This window comes from Silene latifolia, chromosome 2 (assembly GCF_048544455.1).
Source record: "Silene latifolia isolate original U9 population chromosome 2, ASM4854445v1, whole genome shotgun sequence".
Lineage (NCBI taxonomy): Eukaryota > Viridiplantae > Streptophyta > Magnoliopsida > Caryophyllales > Caryophyllaceae > Silene > Silene latifolia.
The window spans coordinates 185,177,409-185,200,680 of record NC_133527.1 but is presented as its reverse complement, the minus strand read 5'-3'; the positions used below and the strand labels follow the sequence as shown (position 1 = coordinate 185,200,680).

General features: G+C 35.3%; 3 protein-coding genes across 3 annotated transcripts; 2 read left to right on the top strand and 1 right to left on the bottom strand.

Moving 5' to 3' along the window:
- The first annotated feature begins 4,196 nt into the window (after positions 1-4,196).
- Positions 4,197-8,465, top strand: LOC141643722 (protein ACCELERATED CELL DEATH 6-like). The gene is made up of 3 exons (XM_074452995.1): positions 4,197-5,004; positions 5,559-6,127; positions 7,652-8,465. Exons 1-3 carry the CDS (start codon positions 4,302-4,304, stop codon positions 8,360-8,362), a joined length of 1,983 nt encoding a protein of 660 aa, XP_074309096.1. The 5' UTR covers positions 4,197-4,301; the 3' UTR covers positions 8,363-8,465.
- Positions 8,466-11,093: 2,628 nt separating this feature from the next.
- Positions 11,094-13,256, top strand: LOC141643721 (protein BZR1 homolog 1-like). Its single transcript, XM_074452994.1, has 2 exons — positions 11,094-11,487; positions 12,005-13,256. The coding sequence occupies exons 1-2, from the start codon at positions 11,269-11,271 to the stop codon at positions 12,737-12,739; spliced, it is 954 nt and encodes a 317-aa protein (XP_074309095.1). The 5' UTR covers positions 11,094-11,268; the 3' UTR covers positions 12,740-13,256.
- Positions 13,257-13,968: 712 nt separating this feature from the next.
- On the bottom strand, positions 13,969-22,751 carry LOC141643720 (aminopeptidase P1). The gene is made up of 16 exons (XM_074452993.1): positions 22,497-22,751; positions 22,291-22,354; positions 21,631-21,770; positions 21,213-21,497; positions 20,817-20,939; positions 19,685-19,930; positions 19,343-19,429; positions 18,134-18,198; positions 17,591-17,657; positions 17,075-17,209; positions 16,897-16,977; positions 16,262-16,316; positions 15,921-16,025; positions 15,624-15,695; positions 14,566-14,690; positions 13,969-14,346 (listed from the first exon to the last, which is right to left on the bottom strand). The coding sequence occupies exons 1-16, from the start codon at positions 22,587-22,589 to the stop codon at positions 14,185-14,187; spliced, it is 1,905 nt and encodes a 634-aa protein (XP_074309094.1). The 5' UTR covers positions 22,590-22,751; the 3' UTR covers positions 13,969-14,184.
- Positions 22,752-23,272: the final 521 nt, after the last annotated feature.

Sequence of the window (23,272 nt, the reverse complement as noted above, 5' to 3'; positions counted from 1 at the left end):
TTCTCGAAAATGACCGATAACCACATCCCATATGCTAACACGGTGGAACTATCAACCTTACGCTTCTCAACAATCTTAGCAAGATGATCAATGTGAAAGAACATCAAAGCGGGTTAATTTGTAGCTGTTTAGCAAGATAATAAATCAACCACATGTCTAGCACACCACACACACAACGGCTCTCATTACATGGAATCAAGGTTCTAAAAATGAAATTGAAAAAGAACCGGTGGTTAATAGTAAGTGTCTTATTGTGCAAGCAAACTCCTTAGCAAGTCATTGAAAGCTCTATATTCTTTAAAAGAGTTCAAAGTATTTCCAGAAAACATTTGTGAAAGTTGAAAGTACTTTAACAAAGATTCAAATATTTTCGAAATATTTCTTTCAAAGACGAGCCTTAGTTAACTGTTGACTCAACTGTTGTTTTTGCACCTAAACGTAAATTCGTGTTAAACGATCACCTTACAACACATGACATTAGCACTAATGACAATCTTCATCTTTGATCTTCATGATGACATTTTTGATAACCTTGAATTGACAATTGGAGCTTCATACTACATGGTTAAACTTAAGAGGCACACAATTAAATAACAATGAGATTAATTTGTCTTAACGCATCATAAACACTAGCTTAATCAAATTGGGTTTCTTCAATTCGGAAAAACTTAAATGTAATGTACAACTCCATCTAAGGGATCAAGACCATGAAATTATCTTATAAATTATGGAGTATGTCTTCAATTCTTCATTTAAGGCGAATTATTAGGAGATTGAGCCTATATTAGGGCTGACTACCATTAGGATTAGCCACATTAGGTTTAAAGTTTCATTAAGTTGGGAGGTATTATAGAATAACTCAATGGTTAATCAAATCCCTTCCTCAATCTCTCTCTCTACCAACCTTCCTTGGCGCTGGGACATCCTCAGACCATCTCCAACCATGACCATTTCTATTACTCATCTTCATCTCTCTTATCACTTCTTACTCATCCACCTCATTATTCCTCAACATTTCAATTTTACTCCTCCAACCATAATTTACCTTTATTCCTCATCCCACTCTCTTTCATCATTTATCTCTCTTACTTTAATATACACCACACATTTTTTATAATAAAAAATTATTTTCATAACTTGTCGTTTGTGCCAACATGCAATTAAAAAGCACTTTTTTCTACTGCAAATTTGGTTTGGGCCCACTTTATCACCACGTCTTCATCCTTGCTTTTTCGCGGAGCGCTTACTTCCTCGAATTCTCGCTGAACTATATTCATTGTTGGACAACCAACTTTGCTCTTCCTCAGTTTTTCAAGTAGTCTATTCCTCATGGTTGAGGTCTCAGTCCATTAGAATTGGCCACATTATGGTGAAAGTTTTATTAAGTTGAAAGGAATGTATAAGGGAGAATTGTATTATTGAAGTTGTTAGATATATGGTGAGATATTTCTAATACCTTCCAACTTAATAAAATCTTAACTCTAATGTGGCCAACGGTAGCTTGCTCTAGTATATGCCCAATCTCCTAATACGAATTAGGAATAATGGCGTTTGTTTTACAAATGTGGTGTAGGTTGATCATCACCCCACTCATAAAAATCAAAATGAATGTCGTCAAATGTCCTTTACAATTGACAAATGGGTCACATGTACAACTATCAATCATAAAACGACGTCGTACGTGAGCTCTTCATTTATACATTGATTGGTTGGATTCATAAATCATGATCCATCCAATAATACACGAAGTCTTGCTGAAGACGGGGCGGAGCAAGTGACGGATAATGCCACTCACAAAACGAATAAGGGGACAAGGTGAACGCACCCCCATGTGCTTCCCTCTCTCCTCTATTTGGAGCATTTGTGAGAGAAAATGGTATCCGTCACTCCAAAGTGACGGAAACGTGCCGTCACAAATGAGATTTTGTGCCAATAATAGAAAATGGTATCCGTCACTCCAAAGTGACCGAAACGTGCCGTCACAAATGAGATTTTGTGCCAATAATATCTTATGTGTGATGTGTCGCTTCTTGCTTTACCACTATGAATAACAACAAAACCTAAACAACTCCTACTTTGAATCCAAGTACCCTCCATCTACTTTTAGGGCGTGCCTAAATTATACTCCTATATTGTGGAGCACTAAGGCCATGTTCTTTTGCACTGAAACTTATCTGATCTGAATTGAACTGAACTTATAGGAATTGAACTGAACTTATAGGATCTGAACTGAATTTATTGGATCTGAACTGAATTGAACTTATAGAATCTGAACTGAACTGAACTTATAGGATCTGAACTGAACTGAACTGAACTTATATGATCTGAACTGAACTGAACTTATAGGATCTGAACTGAATTTATAGGATCTGAACTGAATTTATAGGATCTGAACTTATAGGATCTGAAGTGAACTGAAATTAAGTGATTTTAAGTCCAAAAGAACATGGCCTAATTCTCATTTAAGACGGATATTATCCGTCTTAAACTTCCAACGAGTCAAATAAATAGTAGATTACGACCATGTTGTAGTATTTACCCTGTTTTAAGATTAATACGAATACTTCGTCTTAAGCAAAACTTAGTGATTGTGAGTAACTTCTAAGTGTCACTTCTACTTTACATCTAATACAATTAAACTATACAAACTCGTATCACAACATTATTATTATTATTATTATTATTATTATTATTATTATTATTATTTTAAATATTTAAGTCCTCTTTGAGGGGGTTAATCTTAAGTTTAGTTAGTTAGATCATTAAATTTAGCTCAATACAATTCACTCAATTTAAATCAAGTTAAGTTATATTTATTTAATTTAATTTGATGTTAGGTCTTAATCTTTTAGACTAAAACTAGTTTAGATCCCGCGCAATGAATGCGCGGTATTTATAAAGTTTTTATTTTTGTATTGCTTAATCATGCTAAGTTAACACCTCGTTAATTTTTTCATATTTCATGTCATTATATTTTAATATGAGGGAAAAAAATTGAACTGTAAAATTATTCAAAAAAACTGAGTAAAATTGAACTGTAAAATAATAGTGGTATCTCATTAATTGTTCATTTTTCTCGTTATTGTATTCTGTTTCGAGTAAAAAAAAATTAAAACTAAAATTAATCAAAAAGAATTGAGTAATGTGCTGAAATGTTGTTTTTTATACCATAATGCTAATGATTCCAATTTATAAATTCTCTCAATTTTTTTGTTATGAAAGTAATCAAAACGATTTATAGTTTTGTTTATACATAAAATGAATAGTATGAGTAAAGCCATTCTTAAATAATAATATCAATAAATGATTTAATAGTTTATAATTTTAAATTATTTATACTTTAATTAAAATATTATAGTTTAGTGTTGATTGAAAATTATAAAATTTGATGAAAAGATTAATTTTAATGAAAATAATTATATAATTAAATACATTAAACTTATTAATTTTTATATTTAGTGAATAAAATTAAATTATCAATAACTTCCTTAATTAGAAAGATGTTGTTTGGAGGGAAAATTTTTAAGTTCACCTATTCATTTAGTAGATAGGTGATTATCTAAATTTAATTGAATTGCACTGAACCGAAGTTGTAAAAGCTCTCACATCATTAAAATCTAAGGTTCAATATTTTGAGTTTTGCAAATGAAAATTCAAAACATAAACTAGTTAGGTCGTGTTCTTTTTGTTAATTTCAGTTTTTATTCAGCTCATTTCAGTTCAGCTCAGCTCATTCTAGTTCAGCTCCATCCATTTATTTCAGCTCTATTCATTTCAGCAAATTTCAATTTAGTTCAATTTCATTCAACTCACTTCAATTTAATTTAGCTCACTTCAATTCAATTCAACTCACTTCAACATAATTCAATTTAGTTCGGCTCTATTCAGCCTAAAAAAAAACAAGGCCGCCCCTTACTCATTGAGTCTTCTTGGAAATAATCCTCCAAGAAATGCACCTTAATGAACACTTATATATGGAGTAATTATTTTCCCTTGAAAATTCTACATTTTAGAGGACCGTCATCAAAAGTACCAAAAAAAAGTAGGATATTGAGGGCGATGAATCCCTCCATCACTTTATCTTTCTATTTCTTTTAATTTCCTCTAATATCCAGTATAAAATCATTATTCCCTCTCAATCTTTTTAACCGTTAGATCATTCCAAAATAAAATCTAAACACTAAAAAAGTATTGGAAAGTATTGCCTACACATTTTGAGACCCTCCAACCTTGATCACTTCCATACTAAAATTATAAACTTGTAACTACTCTCCCCACTTTGTAATTAAGCAAAGGAAATTATGAGCAACCCCATGATGGCTCATCCCTTTGAAATAATACTAGACACACCACCATCACCACAACCATCTTCAACAACAACATCCACCGCCTCATCTCCACACTACATAACCGAAATCAATGCCGGTCACTACCAGGCCCTCTTAGAAGACAATACCAACTACTTTGTCGAGCAAGACTTATCCGACTTATTATCCGAGCTACTCCGTGTCTCAGACAACAGCTCAATCCTTCACATAGCGGCCAGTACTGACCAAAGTGAGAGTATGATCAACTTCATTGGCAGAAAAAGTCCGACACTTCTAACTCGCCGTGACTCAAAGGGTGATCTTCCTGTTCATGTTGCTGTAAGGGCGGGTCATGAAACGGTTGTACGTAACTTGGTTAGGTTGGCTGATCGAGTAGAGAATTTTAGCGGGTCTTTGATGTTGGAAAAAGAGAATAAGGAACACAACACTGCACTTCATATTGCATTGGAGAATCAGCAATCGCATATGGCTGTGTATTTGTTTGAAATTTGTCCGCGAGTTTGTAATCGGTTAAATGAGCAAAATATATCGCCTTTGTATTTAGCAATTAAAGCAGGATTCTGGGATCTTGTGGGAAACATGATTTCAAAAGGAGATGATTCAAGTTTGAGGATTTCTAAGGATGAATTGCTCAAGCACTCTGTTATTCATGCTGCAATCATGGCAAAACGCAGAGGTGTCACACTTATTTTTTTCATTTAATTTGAAATATAAACCAATTTTGTTTATCGTTTTTCTAACATGTGTCCTAAAGAGTAAAGACAGATGTTAAGCTAGCTTGTCTCGCTTGAAAGTGAAAAGAGTGATTTTATACTTCATTCTCCATTATATTTTTCTTAAATGTTTCTCTAAGTTATATTAACATAACACGTGCCATAAACTGTTTGTTTATCTATATTAAAAATTATGTGTTGCAATTTAACAAGAAAATAAATAAATTCTTTGTTGAGATGGTTTTCTTGCTCACAATTCCTATGAATGCATTGTCATTTGAATGGAGAATATGTTTGTAACCGGCGTTAGAGCTAGATGGGGGCTAGTAAGTGCAGTCGTCATGCTAGCCCTTGCTGAACAATGAAAAATTAGAAATTTTAAGTTAAAATTTCAATTTCTAATTTACTTCCTAAAAATAGTAGTTCGCCTGAGTGTATTTGATAAATGAATAGGCGGTACATAAGCGTTGTTGACATACTGGGATAATGTTGCATTGATTTGTGCAATTAAATGCAGATATCCTAGAGAAGCTCATAGAACAATACCCAGAGGAGCTATTACTACATTCAATGGACGAAAAAGGAAGGAGACCGCTTTCCTACGCTGCTTACATAGGCTTCCTAGACGGGGTTGATTGCATAATCAACATGAAAGACAAAAACAATCAATCAAACACCCTATACCGGAGCCAAGCCTTCAAGGCAGATCAAGACGGGTCATTTCCAATTCACATGGCATGTAGCGGGGGCCACATCGATGTAGTCGAGAAATTGCTCTCTAGCTTACCTGATAAAATGAGGTGGTTGCTCAACCAAAAGGGTCAAACCATTCTACATGTAGCTGCTCAAAGTGGAAAGGCTGAGGTTGTTAACTATCTCTTAAGGCAACAAAATTTGGTAACAATGATTAATATGAAAGATAATGATGGGTATACTCCCTTGCATTTGGGTGCTTTAGGGAAGCATCCTAAAGTTGTTTATGTATTAATTTGGGATTCAAGGACTAAGTTGAACCTACAATGTAAGAATGGATTGACTGCTCTTGACATAGCTGAGCATTATGGGGATGATCCTTTTTTTGAAGAGGTATGTACTATCAATCTTCACACTTTTGGTTAGCTATGCTTATTTTATTCCGACAGAATATGAATCAGGTCATAAATAGCGCATTTCATGACTTTACTAGCTGGCATTTTTATAAGCTAAATTTATGTTCATATTATAGGCGATTAAAAATAAATGTGATTTGCGAGAGTGGCGCATAAAAGCTTGATTAAGGTTTGAATCAAAGTAGAGCTAGCAAAACTAGCTAGTAGTTGAATTCATTTGAGGTCGGATTTGATCATGATCGGTTTGAAGTGGTATGTTTCGATTCTGTTTAGTGTCAAGTAATTTAGAGGTAAGGATAACCTTAGGATCATTAGAATTCAAGTATGATTGATCCGAGTCGATTTGGGTTAGGGTTATCAATTTTTCTAACATCTGTTTTAAAGGTACATACACATAAATTGACATATCCCCATTGATTGGGGGAAGTGAGTCAAAAGGAATGCTTACATGGTGATGTGCCTTGTTTTGATTGTGATCATATAATGCCAAAAGGGCAACTAAAGTAAAGGGGTTTATTTTTGTAATTATAAAGACCACACAACATCTTTTGCAATTGTTAATGTAAGTACAACATTATTGGTGAGGGGGTCTACTTTCCTTGGCTTGTTTTGTAGTTCACGTGGGTCACCTTTAATCAATTATGTGACTGATCATCACTAACCTACTACGGAGTAGATACGAGTGATTTTTTTGGACTGCCTACGGAGCATGAAATGTTAATATGTTATTTATAAAAAAAAAAAAAAAAAAAAAAAAATTAGATTTGTTCTTTTGAACTTAATTTCAGATTATTTTATTTCAGTTCAATTTTATTCAGTTTAGTTCAGCTTCATTCGGTACAGTTCAGTTCAATTCAGTTCAGCTCTTCTCTTTATAAATTAACTCTTACTTCAATTCAGTTCAGCTCCATTAAGTTCGGTTCAGTTCAGTTCAGACAGTTTCAGTCCAAAAAAACAAGGCCTTAGAATACAAGAAAATAACGTAAACGCGTTTCTACTTCATACTTAATTCTGTAAGTTATATATGGAGTAGTTTCTTAAGTACTCTCTCCATACCACACCAAAGGTAACGTAGGGAAAATTGGAGTATTTAAGAAAAAGTGGAAAAAGTAAGGGTAAAGAGGGAAAAAATAGGTGGGGTATGTAATTGTAGGTTTAATTGTGGGTTGGTTGGTGGGGTATGTAATGACATTTTGTGTAAATATCAAATGGGTATAGGGATAACTTGGTAATGTTGTGGGCCAAATAAGAAATGTTACCTTTGGTGTGGTACGTCCGTTTATAGTAAGTGTTACCTTTGATCTGGTACGGAGGGAGTAATTGTTACTTTGAATTTGCATAAATTCTTATTTAAGACGGACATATCAATCTTAAACTTAAAACTGATACAATAGTTTGGATGAGACGAAAACAGAATGTCTTGGATATTAAAAAAAATTGTCCAATTTATTCAATGTAAGCCTAATCACTAATGGTATTTCTTCTATTAATGTTATTGCAGCGCTTGACTTGGCTAGCTTTAATATACGCGGGTGTTCCAAGATCCCCACCGGGACCAATCAAGCAAATCCAGCAAAACATGTCACAAATCCCAAATGGACTCGTACTTAACGGCAAAACAACATTTATTTTAACGGAACAAGGACAACTCCAAGCCATAAACCATCCTAGAAAACGAAAAAACAAAACATACAAAGAAAGAATCAACACCCTCCTTATAATCTCCACCTTAATAGCCACCGTGACGTTCGCCTCAGGCTTCACCGTCCCCGGTGGCTACAACAACTCAAACCCAAAACAAGGTATGGCTACCCTAGACCACAAGTGGGCTTTCCAAGTGTTCGCGATTACCAATACCATTGCCATGTACACCTCAATTCTTGCTATGGTAACCCTAATATGGGCACACCTAGACGATGTAAGGCTCATTTTGGTGTCGTTAAACGTTGCATTGCCGTTGATTGGGACCGCCTTGTCTATGATGTCGGTCGCGTTCTTGACGGGATTGTACGTTGTGTTGGATGATGTTGTTGTGTTAGGGATTGTAATGTTGGTTATGGGAGGGATTTTGTTGGTTGTTCTTTTGGTGTTTTTAATTCCTCTATATTCAGCAACGCCTTGCTTTAAGTATAGGTGCATGCGTTATGTTACTTGTGTTCCCTTTATGCTCATGTTGTGGGCTTGTGATAAGTCCAGGTGTGATGCTATTTGACTTCAGGTTTACGATACTTTTATCTTAAATAAGGATTTGTGTCATTTGTAATAGCAGATAGATAATTTTTTATTTGTTTTAATTTAAATAGAGTTTTAAATTATTCTAGTAGCGTAAATAGCAAGTTAAATTATTTCTATTCTAAAAATTTTTTCATGATGTTTGACTTTATATGATTGAATGATGCAAATGTTGAGTACTAGTATTTCCCTACAATTCAGTAGTCATAACCTTTTAATGATGCTATGAAGTATCATTTGATAAATCAAATATGTTAAAGATTGATTATTTGACCATACTAACAACAAATTTGGGAGGGAGGAGTAGTTTTTTTTGAGGGGAAAACGTGCCATTTTATTTATTCGCCATTAGAAATTAAAAGGACATCATTGTCTACTACATCCGAGACTAGCTCCGGCACCGTACTTACCCACATTCTAGTAGAGTAATCTACGGGGTTTAGATGGGCAAGACAGTGAGCCGCTCTATTCCCGTCCCTACCAACAAAATTAAACACGACAGAATTAAAAAAACTAGCTAGACTTAAAATCGACCGTCCCACGTTACCCAAGTAGTTTGACGGAAAACTCTTCGCCTTCATCATGGTCACAAGCGCCATACAATAATCCGATTCAACCACTATATTTTCGAGTCCCATTTGGCGAGCCATTCTCACCCCGAACTCCATAGCTCTCGCCTCAGCAATTCCTGGCGGGAGGGAGTAGTTGATAACACTATATATCATTGAATATACATGCTACCTCTACTAACTTATCATCTAATAACTATAATAACCTCAAATAACCGTGATTACTTTTCATAAACTTTTGAGTTAGATCACTTATTTTTATTAAAATCGTTTGATCTTTTTGTTTTACTTTCATAAATAACCTTAGTTTTTTAAATTAGATGACTATCTCTCCCTCTCAAACATTTTCCATAATCAATTGTTTTTCTTTTTTCTCCTCTTATATTAAGTGGATTATACATCTGATGTAGTACATCAGATGGTATAGTTTTTGAGCATTAATATAAAGTTTTTGAGTTTTATTAGAAAGTTTTTGAGTTCATTTACTTAAACATTAATCTCAAAATGTTCCATTATAACTCAAAACAATTACATATAAGCTCAGAAAAATTTTATTTTTGACGTCATAAAACTAAAATCTAATTTATAAAGTCTATAGAACTCAAAAAAAAAAATACACAAAAACTCGAAAACTCATTAAGTGTGAGGTAGTACATTTGATGTATAATCTTTTTTCTCCTCTTATTCTCTCTAATGTGGTTATGTTCTATATTTATATCTTTTGACAAAACAAAAATCAGGTGAAGGAAAAAAAGGGTGTAATTATGGACTACACAAAAATGTCAATTTGCAAGAAATAATTTATCAATAATAGAAATTGAAAAATATTGATAATAATAAATGCTAAAATAAAATACAGTACAAATACGGAATATTAATTGAACAAGAAAAAGAATTATGTGCTTTTGCCGGTGGTATAGATATTACACTCTCTGCTCATTCCATTTCCAGAATATTGATTAACCTTCTAATGATATCCGCTTAATTTAAACTCGATCACATAAGTTGATCCAAGCGACTATCGAATCATTTCACTATTTAAGACTAAAACCTTGTTCTTTTGAACTTAATTTCAGCCTATTTAGTTCAGTTCAATTCGGTTGAACTTCATTTAGTTCAATTCAGTTCGTCTTTTCACAAATTAGTTTTATTTCAATTTCAATTCAATTCAACACTACTACAATAACCCATTAAATTGTATTCGGTCAGAAGAACGCCTTGTTATACAAAATAATTGTGCTTTGTGATTTGACGAGCAAAGACACACAAAAATTGAAAGCATTGAAAAATAGAGCCGCCGGGAATGCTCGTGGGATATTGTCCAATAAAAGTTGAACAATTGGACCACCTTCACGTGCTCTGGTACCGGCATTGACACGTTAATTCGTTAGGGACGTGTTTCCTGCTTCTTCTCGCATCCATACACGCACGTGCACTCATCTACTCTCATCCACATTATTTAATTATAATTATCTCCGTTTTCCTTCTAATTACTTTAACCTAATTCGGTTCACTTTGGTTTAAAACAATGTATTCCCTATTTATTACGGAGACCTTAATTTAGTTTAAATTACAAGTTAGTATTGCGCAAATTTATTTTTTATTAATATAGTTGTAAAATAGATTTAATGGATAAAAATAATTACTAAAAGAACTCGTTATTTTATAAAAAAAAAACTTGTGTAAAACCAACCGTCTTACATAAAAATTTGTGTTTAATTATTTCAGTATAGTTTAAATAACTTAGTCTAGAAAACAAGATTTTAATCACCCGTAGAACGATTGAACAACAATGACTAATACTCTCATTCCAGCTACTTTGAGAAATAGACAAATAGTTGTCCAAGAAGTTTGCTCAATTCTCGTAATAGGATTCAACCGCTAATCTCATGGTTAGGATTAATCATATACTCTAAATTGGTCATTTTCTTATATTTTGGTTCACTTATAATCAAATAACCGTCTGCCAAAGTAAAATAACTAAATAAATAATCAAAATAAAGGACATATAAAATATTTTCCGAACCATTCTCTATCAAACAACAATCGATCTCTTTTAAGATGTCAATTGACAATACATGTCGATTTTAAAATAAAAATGCGTAATATAGCATTTTAATACATCTGTCTTAAACAAAAATTAGGATCAAATTATAAATAAAAGAAAAAAGGAAAAGAAAAGAGGGGAGGCAAAGACCTCGTGAGCAGGCTGTCAGAGAAATGCCTAACTAAACAACTCCATATTTCACAACTCACACGCTCTATTCCCTCCTTCCACACCATTACTAGAGAGAGAAAGCTTGAAGAAGATCCAACAATGGCGGGATCAACCGGAAGACTACCAACATGGAAAGAAAGAGAAAACAACAAGAAAAGAGAAAGAAGACGACGTGCAATAGCTGCTAAAATATTTGCAGGTTTAAGATCTCAGGGTAATTATAAACTTCCTAAACACTGTGATAATAATGAAGTTTTGAAATCTCTTTGTCTTGAAGCTGGTTGGATCGTTGAAGATGATGGTACTACTTATCGTCAGGTTATTTCTTAGATCTATTCTTTTCTGGGTTTTCATTTTTATTATGATTTGTTGTTGATTGTCGATTTAGTTCGGATTCAAGTCGGATAGGATTATTAGGGTTTTTAGTAATCGAAACTCGAGAACTCCGGTTAAGTTAGATCAAACCCCGTATACAGGTAAACAGGTTGTATACTTTGTGGTGGTCAAGGGTGTTTTGGTAATTTAATACCGTTGAATTAAACTCTTAACAGTTACTGTATTCTGGTAAGATTGGTTTGTGTAAAACGGCTTTATACTAATTTAGTGTAAAACCGTCTATAAGTGGTTTTATACTAATTTAGTGTAAAACCGTCTTACACAAGAATTTGTGCCTTTGTTAGTACTCCCTCGGTCCCTTTATCTTTGATTAAAATAAATGATTGGGACGGAGGAAGTACCAATTGAAGCACTTGAGAATGTCATTTGGTTGTTTGAGTTGAGTGATTTGAGTATGTTTCTTAAATGTGTGTGGTGATTGAACCGTGTAAACTTGCAGGGATGCAGGCCATCTCCAATGGAGATTGGGGGAACGTCAACGAATATTAGCGGTTGTTCATCTGTTCAACAAAGTCCACAATCATCAGCTTACCCTAGTCCTATACCTTCATACCATGCTAGCCCGACATCCTCATCGTTTCCAAGCCCTTCTCGTTATGATTCAAATCCGTCTTCTTATTTACTCCCGTTTCTTCAGAACTTGGCTTCCATTCCCACGAATTTACCTCCTATCCGGATTTCCAGTAGTGCCCCTGTGACACCGCCTCTTTCTTCTCCGACTTCTAGAGGGTCTAAGCGTAAATCTGATTGGGAGTGCCTGTCGAATTCAAATGGTTCTGGCTCGCAACAATCTATGCGTCACCACCCGCTTTTTGCTGTTTCAGCCCCGTCTAGCCCTTCACGTCGGAACAATAACAACATTGCTACTCCTACCATACCTGAATGTGATGAGTCGGACGCATCAACGGTTGATTCAGGTAGATGGGTCAGCTTCCAAACTGGAGCCCCTCTTGGAGCTCCATCCTCTCCTACTTTCAATCTAGTGAAACAAGCTGTCGCTCAGCATAGTAGCATCCAAGAGTCGTTTAATGGGATGAGTCTCGGGTGGGGTCGTGGTTCAGAGTTTGAGTTTGAAAATGGCGCCGCTGTTAATGCTTGGGAAGGGGAGAGAATACATGAAGTAGGCGCCGAGGATTTGGAGCTTACTCTTGGCGGGGCTAAAGCTAGAAGTTGAGTTTTATGCCTCTGCCACGAAAATGAAACTGTCAAATGTCAATGCTTTCTGAAATCGGCGTATCCAGTATCCTGCTTTAGGATCAGCTGTACAGTACAGTTTCCTATGAAATTGATTGGTATTGAAGGCCTAATTATTCGAAAGAAGGTGTTATTGAAAGACAGCGAGAAATCTCTGACCTAGAAGAGAAGCGGCGAACCTCTCTGAAAACTGAAAGGCAGGCCATATTAATGTTGCTTCTCTTTATTTGATTTTTTTCTTCTGAAGTTTTTTTTTTTTTTTATAAAAAAAATTATATAGGTATGTCAATAGAATCTTAGTGCTGTTGGACCTGGTTCATCTTACTGGCTCTGAAATTGCAGATAACCTGTTATATCTGAGACAATTGCATGTCTGCAAACAAACTGTTGTCTGTAGTGTTCTGTTGCAGGTTTATAGAATCTTGGCTAGTTTGAGTTATGATGGAATATATAAATTGAACTTCTAAGGTTATACACTTCTACTCCACTTTTACTCCCTTCTAGTTTGTGTTTTCTTCTCTTTTCTTTTGGGAGTACATTACATTTATATCCTCGTATCGAGACTAGTTTTCTCTCACCCAACCCAGATTGACACCAGCGCAAGCATCTGATGTGATGGCTGACCTCATCGACAACTAAACCCCCCATGGGAAGCACCCACCTACCTTCAGAACCTATTCCCTACCCTGTAATTCCCTTCCTGCACCTAAAACCCTATATCGAAGGTTCTCATAGGTGGGGGGAAGGGATTCTAGGGTGGGCGATGGATTTTTAATGATTGAGTTGGGTGGTGAGACGTTATCAGGTGAGGGGAGGGAATTGATAGTTGAGGTGGTAAAGGCGGTTTCAAGGGTGTGCATATGGTGATGGGGAGGGAGTCCTGGCACACAAATGCATACCCAAATAAAGGAAATATGGAAGAAAACACCAACAAGAAGGTAGTTTGTGAGTTATATAGAATACTACTTTTGCAGTTTTGCTGTTTTATTTTGTGTTTAATAGGGTGGTATCGACAATTCAAGGGTTCAGACTTGGTAGCATAATCAAAGGGTTAGACAAAAAGTCGGAGGCAGCCTGCAAGCTTGGAACACAGATCAAAGGTTTAAACTAGATAGCCAATCCGATTTTGCAAATTCAATACCCGAATCAGGTTTATACAAGATTGTAGACAATGGTCTATGTAGACCACATGAGACGTTTTCATTTGTATGATACAAACAAATTTGCATTCTTATTAACCACGGTGGTTTACATCTAAGTTTTTGTGAAAAAAAAAAAAAAAAAAAAAAAAACAATGGTATTCCTATCAACCATAAAAGGGAGTTAAAACTATGTGAAATAGAGTACATTCTGTTGAAAAACAGACATTGAAAATACAGGAAAATGAATGAATAAAAGATTACACTTGGAGACAATATAAGTCGCTTAGGCGTTAATTGGCTCCGTAGCATATTTCAACCACGCAAGCTCAGAATCACTAAGATGGGCTGCCAAAATTTCTCGGCACTTGGAATGATACATGTTCAACCAGTTTATTTCTTCTGATGTCAAAAGTTTCAAGTCGATTAACTTGTGCTGATATGGTGCCTGAAACAAATTCAGTAAAAATCGTGTAAGAGATAGCCTTGTAAAACATTGACTACAACATCTACTTAAACGTAGACACAAATTTTTAAGTCGAGGAGTGATTATGTATTTCATTAGTAAATTTTCGATATAACCTATTAACCTCTAAACAAATGAGGACAATTTAAATGGGATGCAGGGAGAATTAAAAGGTACAAATACAGGAATAAAAAAACTCACCCATGTAATGTGCTCAAACTCTAGGTATCCTTTATCACCAAAGTTGAAAGTTGTATCTGCTTCCTTTACAATAAGGACATTTTCCAACCGTATTCCAAAATTTCCATCCTCGTAATAACCGGGCTCTAGAGGTTAAAAAAAAATATTAGGCTTCAAATTGAAGTGCACGTCCAAGAAGGATAAAATATTTCCAATATATGATAATAACTGGGACAACTTTTTTAAAGAGAAGCATTTCTAAAATACAATTATGAGGGTGTTCATTGGTCCGGGATCGGACCGGACCGGACCAAACTCTCTGGACCAAAGACCAAAGAAGGGTTAAGAGGTGGACCGAGGACCGGACCATATTAATATTGGTCCGGTCCAGTCTGGACCATAAAAACGCGTGGACCGGACTGGACCGGACCAAATGGACCAAAGTGGAATAAATATTATTGTCATTGACATGTTTTAGCATATAAAACTAGAACTCGAGAAGTTCGTAACAATCAAAATAAACAACATTATTTTCTTACTAGATTACTACATAATTACACATCTTATAATACGTGTAAACAAAATAGAAAATAAAATTAATAATATTACAATTTAAAAAATTCTTTTCTTACATAACTTCGGTCCATGGTCCGATCCGCGGTCTATTCGGTTTGGTCCAGGACCGAACCGAAGACCAAAGTAGAGTAAATAGGTGGACTGTGGACCGGACCAAACAAAATTCGGTCTGGTCTGGTCCGGACCAAATGGTCCGGTCCGGTCTGGTCTTTGGTCCGAACCACTGAGTGAACAACCCTAGTTATGATCTCGATACAGTCCGAGTACTCCCACCCAAAATCCAAATAATGAAAGGGAAATTGAGAAACAAGGAGATCGTGGCCATTAGCATATACTCCCAAATAGACGAAATCATGCAACAACTCACATGGGAAGACAAAAAGTTACTGTATGTAACAGTCTTATATGCGTGACAAATCAATTTAACATATAACAAAATGAGGAATACACAAGTATTTGTAAAGCCTGATACAGAACTCATAGGCATTGAAAGCATTACTAACCATCTGTTACAGCCATTGTGGCCTGCAGTGGAACATTCCGAGCGTGGGGTCTGAAACTAATTAGATGAGGGCCTGCTCAAACAAGCAATAAGAAAAACACTAGTAAGAACTTTGAGCTTCGTACTAAATACATTAGCCGTAAACCTGGTAAAATTATAATACCATAGGTCCATAAAGCTAGGCTAACAGCAAATTACCACATCCCATGTTGCCAACTTATTAAGGTCACAAGCTTTATTCTCGAACAAAAACAAATAAAAATAAAACCTATATAAAAAGGTAACAGCCTTCACTTGCCTTCATGTACATTGAGGTACGACCCTATGCCATGACCAGTACCATGTCGATAATCAAGGCCATTCTTCCACAACGGAATTCGAGCAAGAATATCAAGAGCATGACCTAATACAAAAGTTACATACACGACAAATTAGTACATCCACATGTAATTGTAATTTGAAGTTTTGAACTATTGTAGGCAATGTGAAAATAGTAGACAATCAGTGTTTTTGATCGTCCAATCAGAGAAGAGTTCCAAAGGCATCAAAACTTAGAAGTCCCAATAAACTAATTAAAACTAACAACCCAAATAATCATCCATATACAGATTAGATGAGTGAAGACCATGGTTGCAGTACCATTTGTTCCTTTTGGAAATCGGGCATTACCCAGTCCAATGTGGCCTTTGAGAACCTGCAATTAATAGGCGAAGCAGAATTCCAAATCAGATCAAGCGTTAGAAATTAAAACGATAATATGGTTAAACAAATTAAGTCTTACTTAGGGACCTCACAAGTTACAAGAAATTTCAGGATAAGTAAAGAAATAACCTATGGTTCAGTAACGTAGGAGAAATCAAATAGGTTACTAACATGGAAAATCAATTCAAGTTTTAGACTATTTGAATCAAATTTCGAGATAAGTACAATTTTGATAAAAAGTTTTCAAATTAAGATCCCATCGACAACGGCTCACTAAATACATCCATGAAATCCCGATATAATGAATTTATGATTGCAACCCGTAAAGCATTTTTGTACCGTGTATTCGTGTACTGAATGAGAACACGGAGTTTCAATAAATTTGAATCATTTAGAAAGAGATGCATTACAACTACTTCCACAAACACATGCCATCTGACCAACAAGTAAACAGTTTCTTGCTAATGTTTACGGGATTATGGTGTCAATTGTGGGTAGTAGCCCCTATCTGCACCATATTCCTACTCTACCTCAAGTTTGAATGTTATTGCATTTTAAAGTAAGAATCTTACCCCTGTATAGCATGCTTTTTCATGAGCAGACGGCTGCCCGAAATGTACTGTTCGTGTTATATCAGTTGTTCCATCTTGATACTTTCAAAGACCACCGCGGCAAGTAAAATATGAAACAATATCAGATGAACGCCATTGTAAAATGATTTAAAGCTGGTTAATAAGATATTTCATCTACCTGTGCTCCAGAGTCAAATAAGTATATTCTATCTGGATCCATCTCAGCACAAGTTTCCGGCTCTGGCCCGTAATGGATAATGGCCGCATTGGATCCCACAGACGAGATGGTAGGAAAACTCAGCCCCCTAAAATGCTGAAAACAGGGATTAGGACGATGTTAATTTTCCAAAAAACTTATTAATCAGCACGTTTTAGTTATCATGATAATTAATAAAGTCAATTGTCACGTTATACCGTCCTCTAATCTTCTAACACTTATTAGTTACATGTCAAAGCAACTCGCTGTACTAGTTAGAACTTAGATAACCTTGGATCACTGTAATCCGTGATATCACATCAACTCTAATGTCAAGTTAGGGCGCCTAGAAATTTTTTTATATGTGCGGTTCCTAGTATTCCCTAGTGCGCAGCTGCCAAACTAATATCAACTTCAAGTTCGGGCTTAATAGACCACTACCCACACTAATTCAAAGAAGGATAGAACAAAAGTGTGGATTCTATGTTGCAAAGTTACCTCCTTTGACGCACGAAAACTTTCGAGCTTGTCACTCACAGATACCTCTGTCAGTTTTGCTGCTTCCCTGCCACAATCCCCAGATGGTCAAGAAACAATTTAAACTGAGTCAATGAAAACTTTTTATCTATATGGGTAAAAACAGATGGATTCATGGTAGTAGAAAATTAAGAAAAAACCATTGTTTATTAGGCTCCTTTTTTACTCTGGAATAGTTTGTATCTGCACCCCTCATTACCATTGTGCCTCCAAAGAAGCTCCGACTAAAACCAGGGAAATATAGGAAGCGCAGATACTTGGGTTACGTTGTTACATGGGGAACGTAGGTTATGTTGTTATATACATCAATAGTATATAACAACATAATTACATAACCCAAGTGCCGCATGTAATTGTATCAGAGTATATCTCCTCATGCATAAAATCATGGAGTAGCACATTTGTCTAAGTACATCAAGTATATTTACAAGTTAGCTAATGCTGACTGAAGTTTTTCTTTCTGCAGAAAAAATCTCTTGTGGTAGTGAGAAGAAAGATGCTTACGGAAGTTGTTTCCTTTCTGCCTTTGCCTCAGAGAAATAACCAGAAGCTCCATAGAGCTCTTGCATCTGCAAAAATTATATTATTAGATCCTTGAGTTACAGAGACTTCCTATTATCTAAAAGCGCACCTTTTGTAAGTGTCAGAGAGCAACCATTAGAAAACCACAACTAAGGCCATCACAGAAGAGGTCGCAAAATACCAAACCACTATCCCCGCTTTTTTTTATTAATTACTTTTTTACAGTTACTGTGAGGAAGAAAAACTGAAATGGAGATAAGATCATCATAATTTATGTAACTTACATGATTGAAAAAAAAAAAAATCAGCGCCATTCTTTGACAGATCATGAGGGGCAGAGGGGGAATAAAAGTTGAGAATTGATGAAACTCATACTTCCACAAGAACAAACAATGATAATTGATGTTCTAGTATTCTACATTTCTACTGTAATTTCCAATTATATTTTTAGCAAAATTTGTACAAAACCATCATGTGTCCAGGTAGTAGGGAGCTACCAATTACCATTACAAATTCTTCCTATGTAAAGCATGACCTCATCTGCAGCTATGCCTTAAAAATACCCCTTCCAGGATTGCTTCCTTTCCATCAGAATAGAAGATGAATACAAGGTTCTTGATTTCACAGAAAATAATCAACGGAATCCTTTAGTAACATTTGCTCTAACATTGGTCCCTGGAGTTATTTAGTGCTTAGTTTAAAAGGCGCGAGGTCCATGAAGGGAAAGGGGCGCGTTTATGCACTTAAGGATGGGCATTTAGCTGGTCAAGCAATGGTCACGCTCTTATACACATTATTAAGAAACTCACCGCATGCCAAAAAAATTTGGCACATTTGCACATGGTTTGTCCCTCTAAAATGAAATGCTGCCTTCTAAATTTAGCATGTGAAACTTAAAGTTCTCAAAAATAACCAAAAGAGTGAAATGGAAAGACAGCAAATTTTACAGCAGAGGATGGGCATTTAGCTGGTGATCAGGTCCTTCGCCCTTTTACATTAAAAATAAATCCAACTAAATGCAGCTAACTTTAGGAGTGATGGGAGTACCGGAATCCAATATGATAATGGGTAAGCAAAAAACTACAACCATCGTCTAAACTCTAAACATGATCTTCTTTGGCATAACCAACTTCATTTGAACCGATAGCATATCTTTTGTAAAGGAAAAAAAGACAAGATATAAACATGTACCTGCTTATCCAGCCACACAAGAAATTGCACAACAGCTGCACCATCTCGGATATGTGCGCTTTTCAACCCATCCATTTCAACAGGATTCTGAAATAATAAAGCGTTAAGTAGGAAATCACTCTGTTCATAATTAAGAATATTACTGCATATTTTGCTAAACCTAATAAACAACAATCACTTTATTAACATCAACAATTCACATTTGCTGAACGCTTTTTATGAGTTGTCATACAATCTAGACTAAGAAGCACAACTGTACATAGCTCTTTGGTGAACAATTCACATTTGGTGAAAAAAATTGAATCAGCAAGTAATGCAGATGAAACTAGACAAAAATATTACCTTCAAAGCTTTCGGAAGGGCTATAGGAGATTGCTGTAAAGAGACCTGGTCAGCCTTAAGCTTTGAATATAAAGCATAGCAGCATGATCCAGGGTCCATCCAAATGAGGCTACACTCGTTCTTTGTCTCTACTCCACCTTCTGACAATGAAGACTCAAGCTGGTTGGATGCCAGCAACTCAACATCTGAGCTAACTGCAGCATAGTCCCGGACTTCAATTTTGTTGTCCTTCAAGTACAAATGCACCTACAAACGCAAATATATGATCATATATCCTAGTACCAAATTCGCAAAGAAAATTAAAGGCCAAGAAACTGTTAACAAATTAGGAACTTTGACAAAGCAAAATAAAAAAAACATGATTTTGGAATTAGATACTATCTGGACAGATTTATCAGAACTAATGTCAGCACAGTCACAACATCTTGTGACGTGATTTCATAAGCCATCGTAATGCTTTCTTTCAGGACAATAGGAGTTCAATAAAGTGTTTCACGTAGGACTCTTATTAGCACCAAGGACCCATATTTTTTCTATTATGAGTCTAGGAACTTACTTTAGAATGTTTTTCTATTAAGAATATCTTCAATCAGAACCTATGACCCTTATTTCTTCTACGAGAAGCTAGGGCCTGTTCTATAAGTTTTTAAACCTTTTTACCCAACCTATATGCCTAAGGCGTCCTAAATTGGTCCTTACTCGGTGTTTTAACATCCAAATTAAACTCCTTCCTTAAGCTAGTCTTACAAATACAATTATATCCGTAAGAGCAATATAGTTTTGTATCCTTTGTTTTGCATTTTCCCATTTATTTATTCATAGTTGGTGTTTTAACTTTTAACATCCAAATAAACTACTTTAAGCTAGTTGTACAATTATATCAATAAGAGCAATATAGTTTTTGTATTCTTTGTTTTGCCCACTGAAATGGGTACTTTTTTGTCAACTACTCAATGAGGGGTTCACACTTGCAAATATCAAATCAAATTCTTTACAAAATGTATTCTTTACTAAATATACAAGGTAATTGATGTTGCCAAGATCAATTCATCATAACTGCGCAATTGTAAAACAATGAAAGAAAAGCAGAATGCTTTTTAGTATGGTTAGCAACTTCCAAGTATATACCAACCTCAGGAGATACTTTTTTTTGGTCGACATAGAAAAAAGCTGCCCCAGTAGTTACTACAGCAAAGGCATGAACAACTGGACAATACGAAACATCACCACCACGAACATTATACAACCAAGCAACCTGCAACATATGCACCAGAAAATATCATGGAGCAGAAGTAGACTCTGATGTATTCCACCATCCCATTTATATTGTTCCACTTGATTTTGTGGTAAAAAAAAATGTCAAAATTGACCAACATTATATCTAATATACACTACTTAAAAAACTTTTTTTGGATAATATATGAAAGTATCTGTTTCGATGAATCAAACATACCGAATTCTATGATTTTTTACCTTGATGGTCAACATTGACAAAGTTTGACCACCAAAATAGAAGAGAAAGATCTACCTCATCAAGTGCAGTAAGGACAATGCTATGTGCTTTCTCCTGTCGAAGTCTGTCCCTCAAATCTTGCAGCTTCTCAGCTACCGAGCGACCAGCAAATTCCATTGTTTGGACCTTAACTGGACTCAGTTCACCTACTGGCCTATCTTTCCATACTTGGTCAACAAGGTTCGTGGAAGTCTGCACCAACTTTTGTCTTTTCTTTTCAAATGCACGCAACCATCTTTGTGCAGTATCTATTGAAACACACCAGGGATCAACACCTACTGCCGCTTCTTCTGGGAGGTTCTGGTAAAAACAATAACGATAATTCAGTTCTACACTAAAACTCAAAACATTCATCGTATATTCAGCTCTTCCTTAGCTTTAAAGTTTAAACCATAAGTCACAAATCCCGCAAATATCATAGTATCATACTCACATCTGACATCCAGATTTCAAGTGCTGGATCTTCTCCCATACGCATAAGTTTCCATTGATTACTCAGCTGCTCCTCTGCCTGCAAGAAGTACCTCCCATCCGTCCAAAGCCGTGCATCATCCATGGTTACAAGAGCCAAACCTGATGTACACATAAGAGTAACGATTTTGACAAGCTTATGTCAATCAACACAATTCAACCAGCATAACCAAGTGATTTGGTTAAAACTTTAATAGCACTAGCCAGTACTCAGTATCACATGATTGATGTATCTACTCCATCCGTCGCAATCGTTTCTTACCTTTTTTTTGTTCCTTGTGAGGAGTATTTTAATCAAAGATAAACAAATGATTGGGACGGAGGGGGTAGTTGAAAATGCATGTTATACAGAAGCACTTCACATGATCAATCAAGTGATCTAAAATATCATGTCACCTTTCCAACAAATCAACAAGCACAGCAATAAGCAAACTTTTTTTTAATGAAAATAAAATTTAATCTATCAATGGCATGATCAATCAAGTGCTTAATTATCTACTCTAATTATAACTAATACTCCGTCTGTCTCATTAATTTGTTTACCTTTTATATTCATCGTTCCGAATACAAACACAATAACAACATTCAAATTAGAAAAATGAAGAGATATAATCATACATACCAGCACTTCCTGAGAATCCAGATATAAATTTGCGTCTTTTATCACGATCAGATACATACTCACTCTGCAAAAATGATTGAAATTCAATAAAAACAAAAACCCACTATTGAAAATCAAAAATTTAAGCAACCCAATACTATTAATTTAGAAGTATATATAAAATTGAATCAGAGAAGCAAAGATATAAAAGCAATAAAAATAAGAACCTGATGATAATCTTCAGAAGGGACGACTAAAGCATGAAGAGGAGGAGAGTGAGAAGCCATTAGAGATCGCAAAGCAGTAAGTTTATCCGCCATGGTTGAGTGTTGTTGTTGTTGCTGCTGCTGTTGTTGTTGTTGTTGTTGTTGTTGATGTATCCGAGAAAGAGAGATTGCTGATGTTGAGAGTAGGAGAGTGTTGGACTTTATATACGACTCTCAAGAGTCAAGAGTTTATAAGTTCTTTTTTTTTTTTTTTTTTTCAGCAAGAGTTTATTACTGAATATAAAATATTGGTAGTTGAGACAAGAATTTTGTAAGTCTTATAAGACAAGACTCACTCAACACTACTAATAATCTATCATATTTTTAATAAAGTATTGACAAAGTCTTAAGTTGAGCACTATTAGAAGAAGACATCCGATGAAAGAATGACAAGTGTTATATTATTTTGGGATATTCTACATGGTACCCCTCAACTTTTCGACTTTCTACGTGGTACCCTTACACTTTTAAAACATACATGGTACCCCTAATTGTTGTCATTATCACTAAGTGTACCCCTAAACTTTATTTTCCGTCAATTAAACTCAGTTTTAGGCGTTAAGTGATTACTTGGACGCGTAACCAAACTTGTCATTTATCATCCCGTGACATAAGGACTCTATTAGGCTCAATATCCATCTTTGGACGTGATAATTTGGAATGGGATCAATAAATTTTCCGTCAAAATTTTTTTAGCCCTTATATATCAATAAATATTAAGATCGAGATGTATTTTG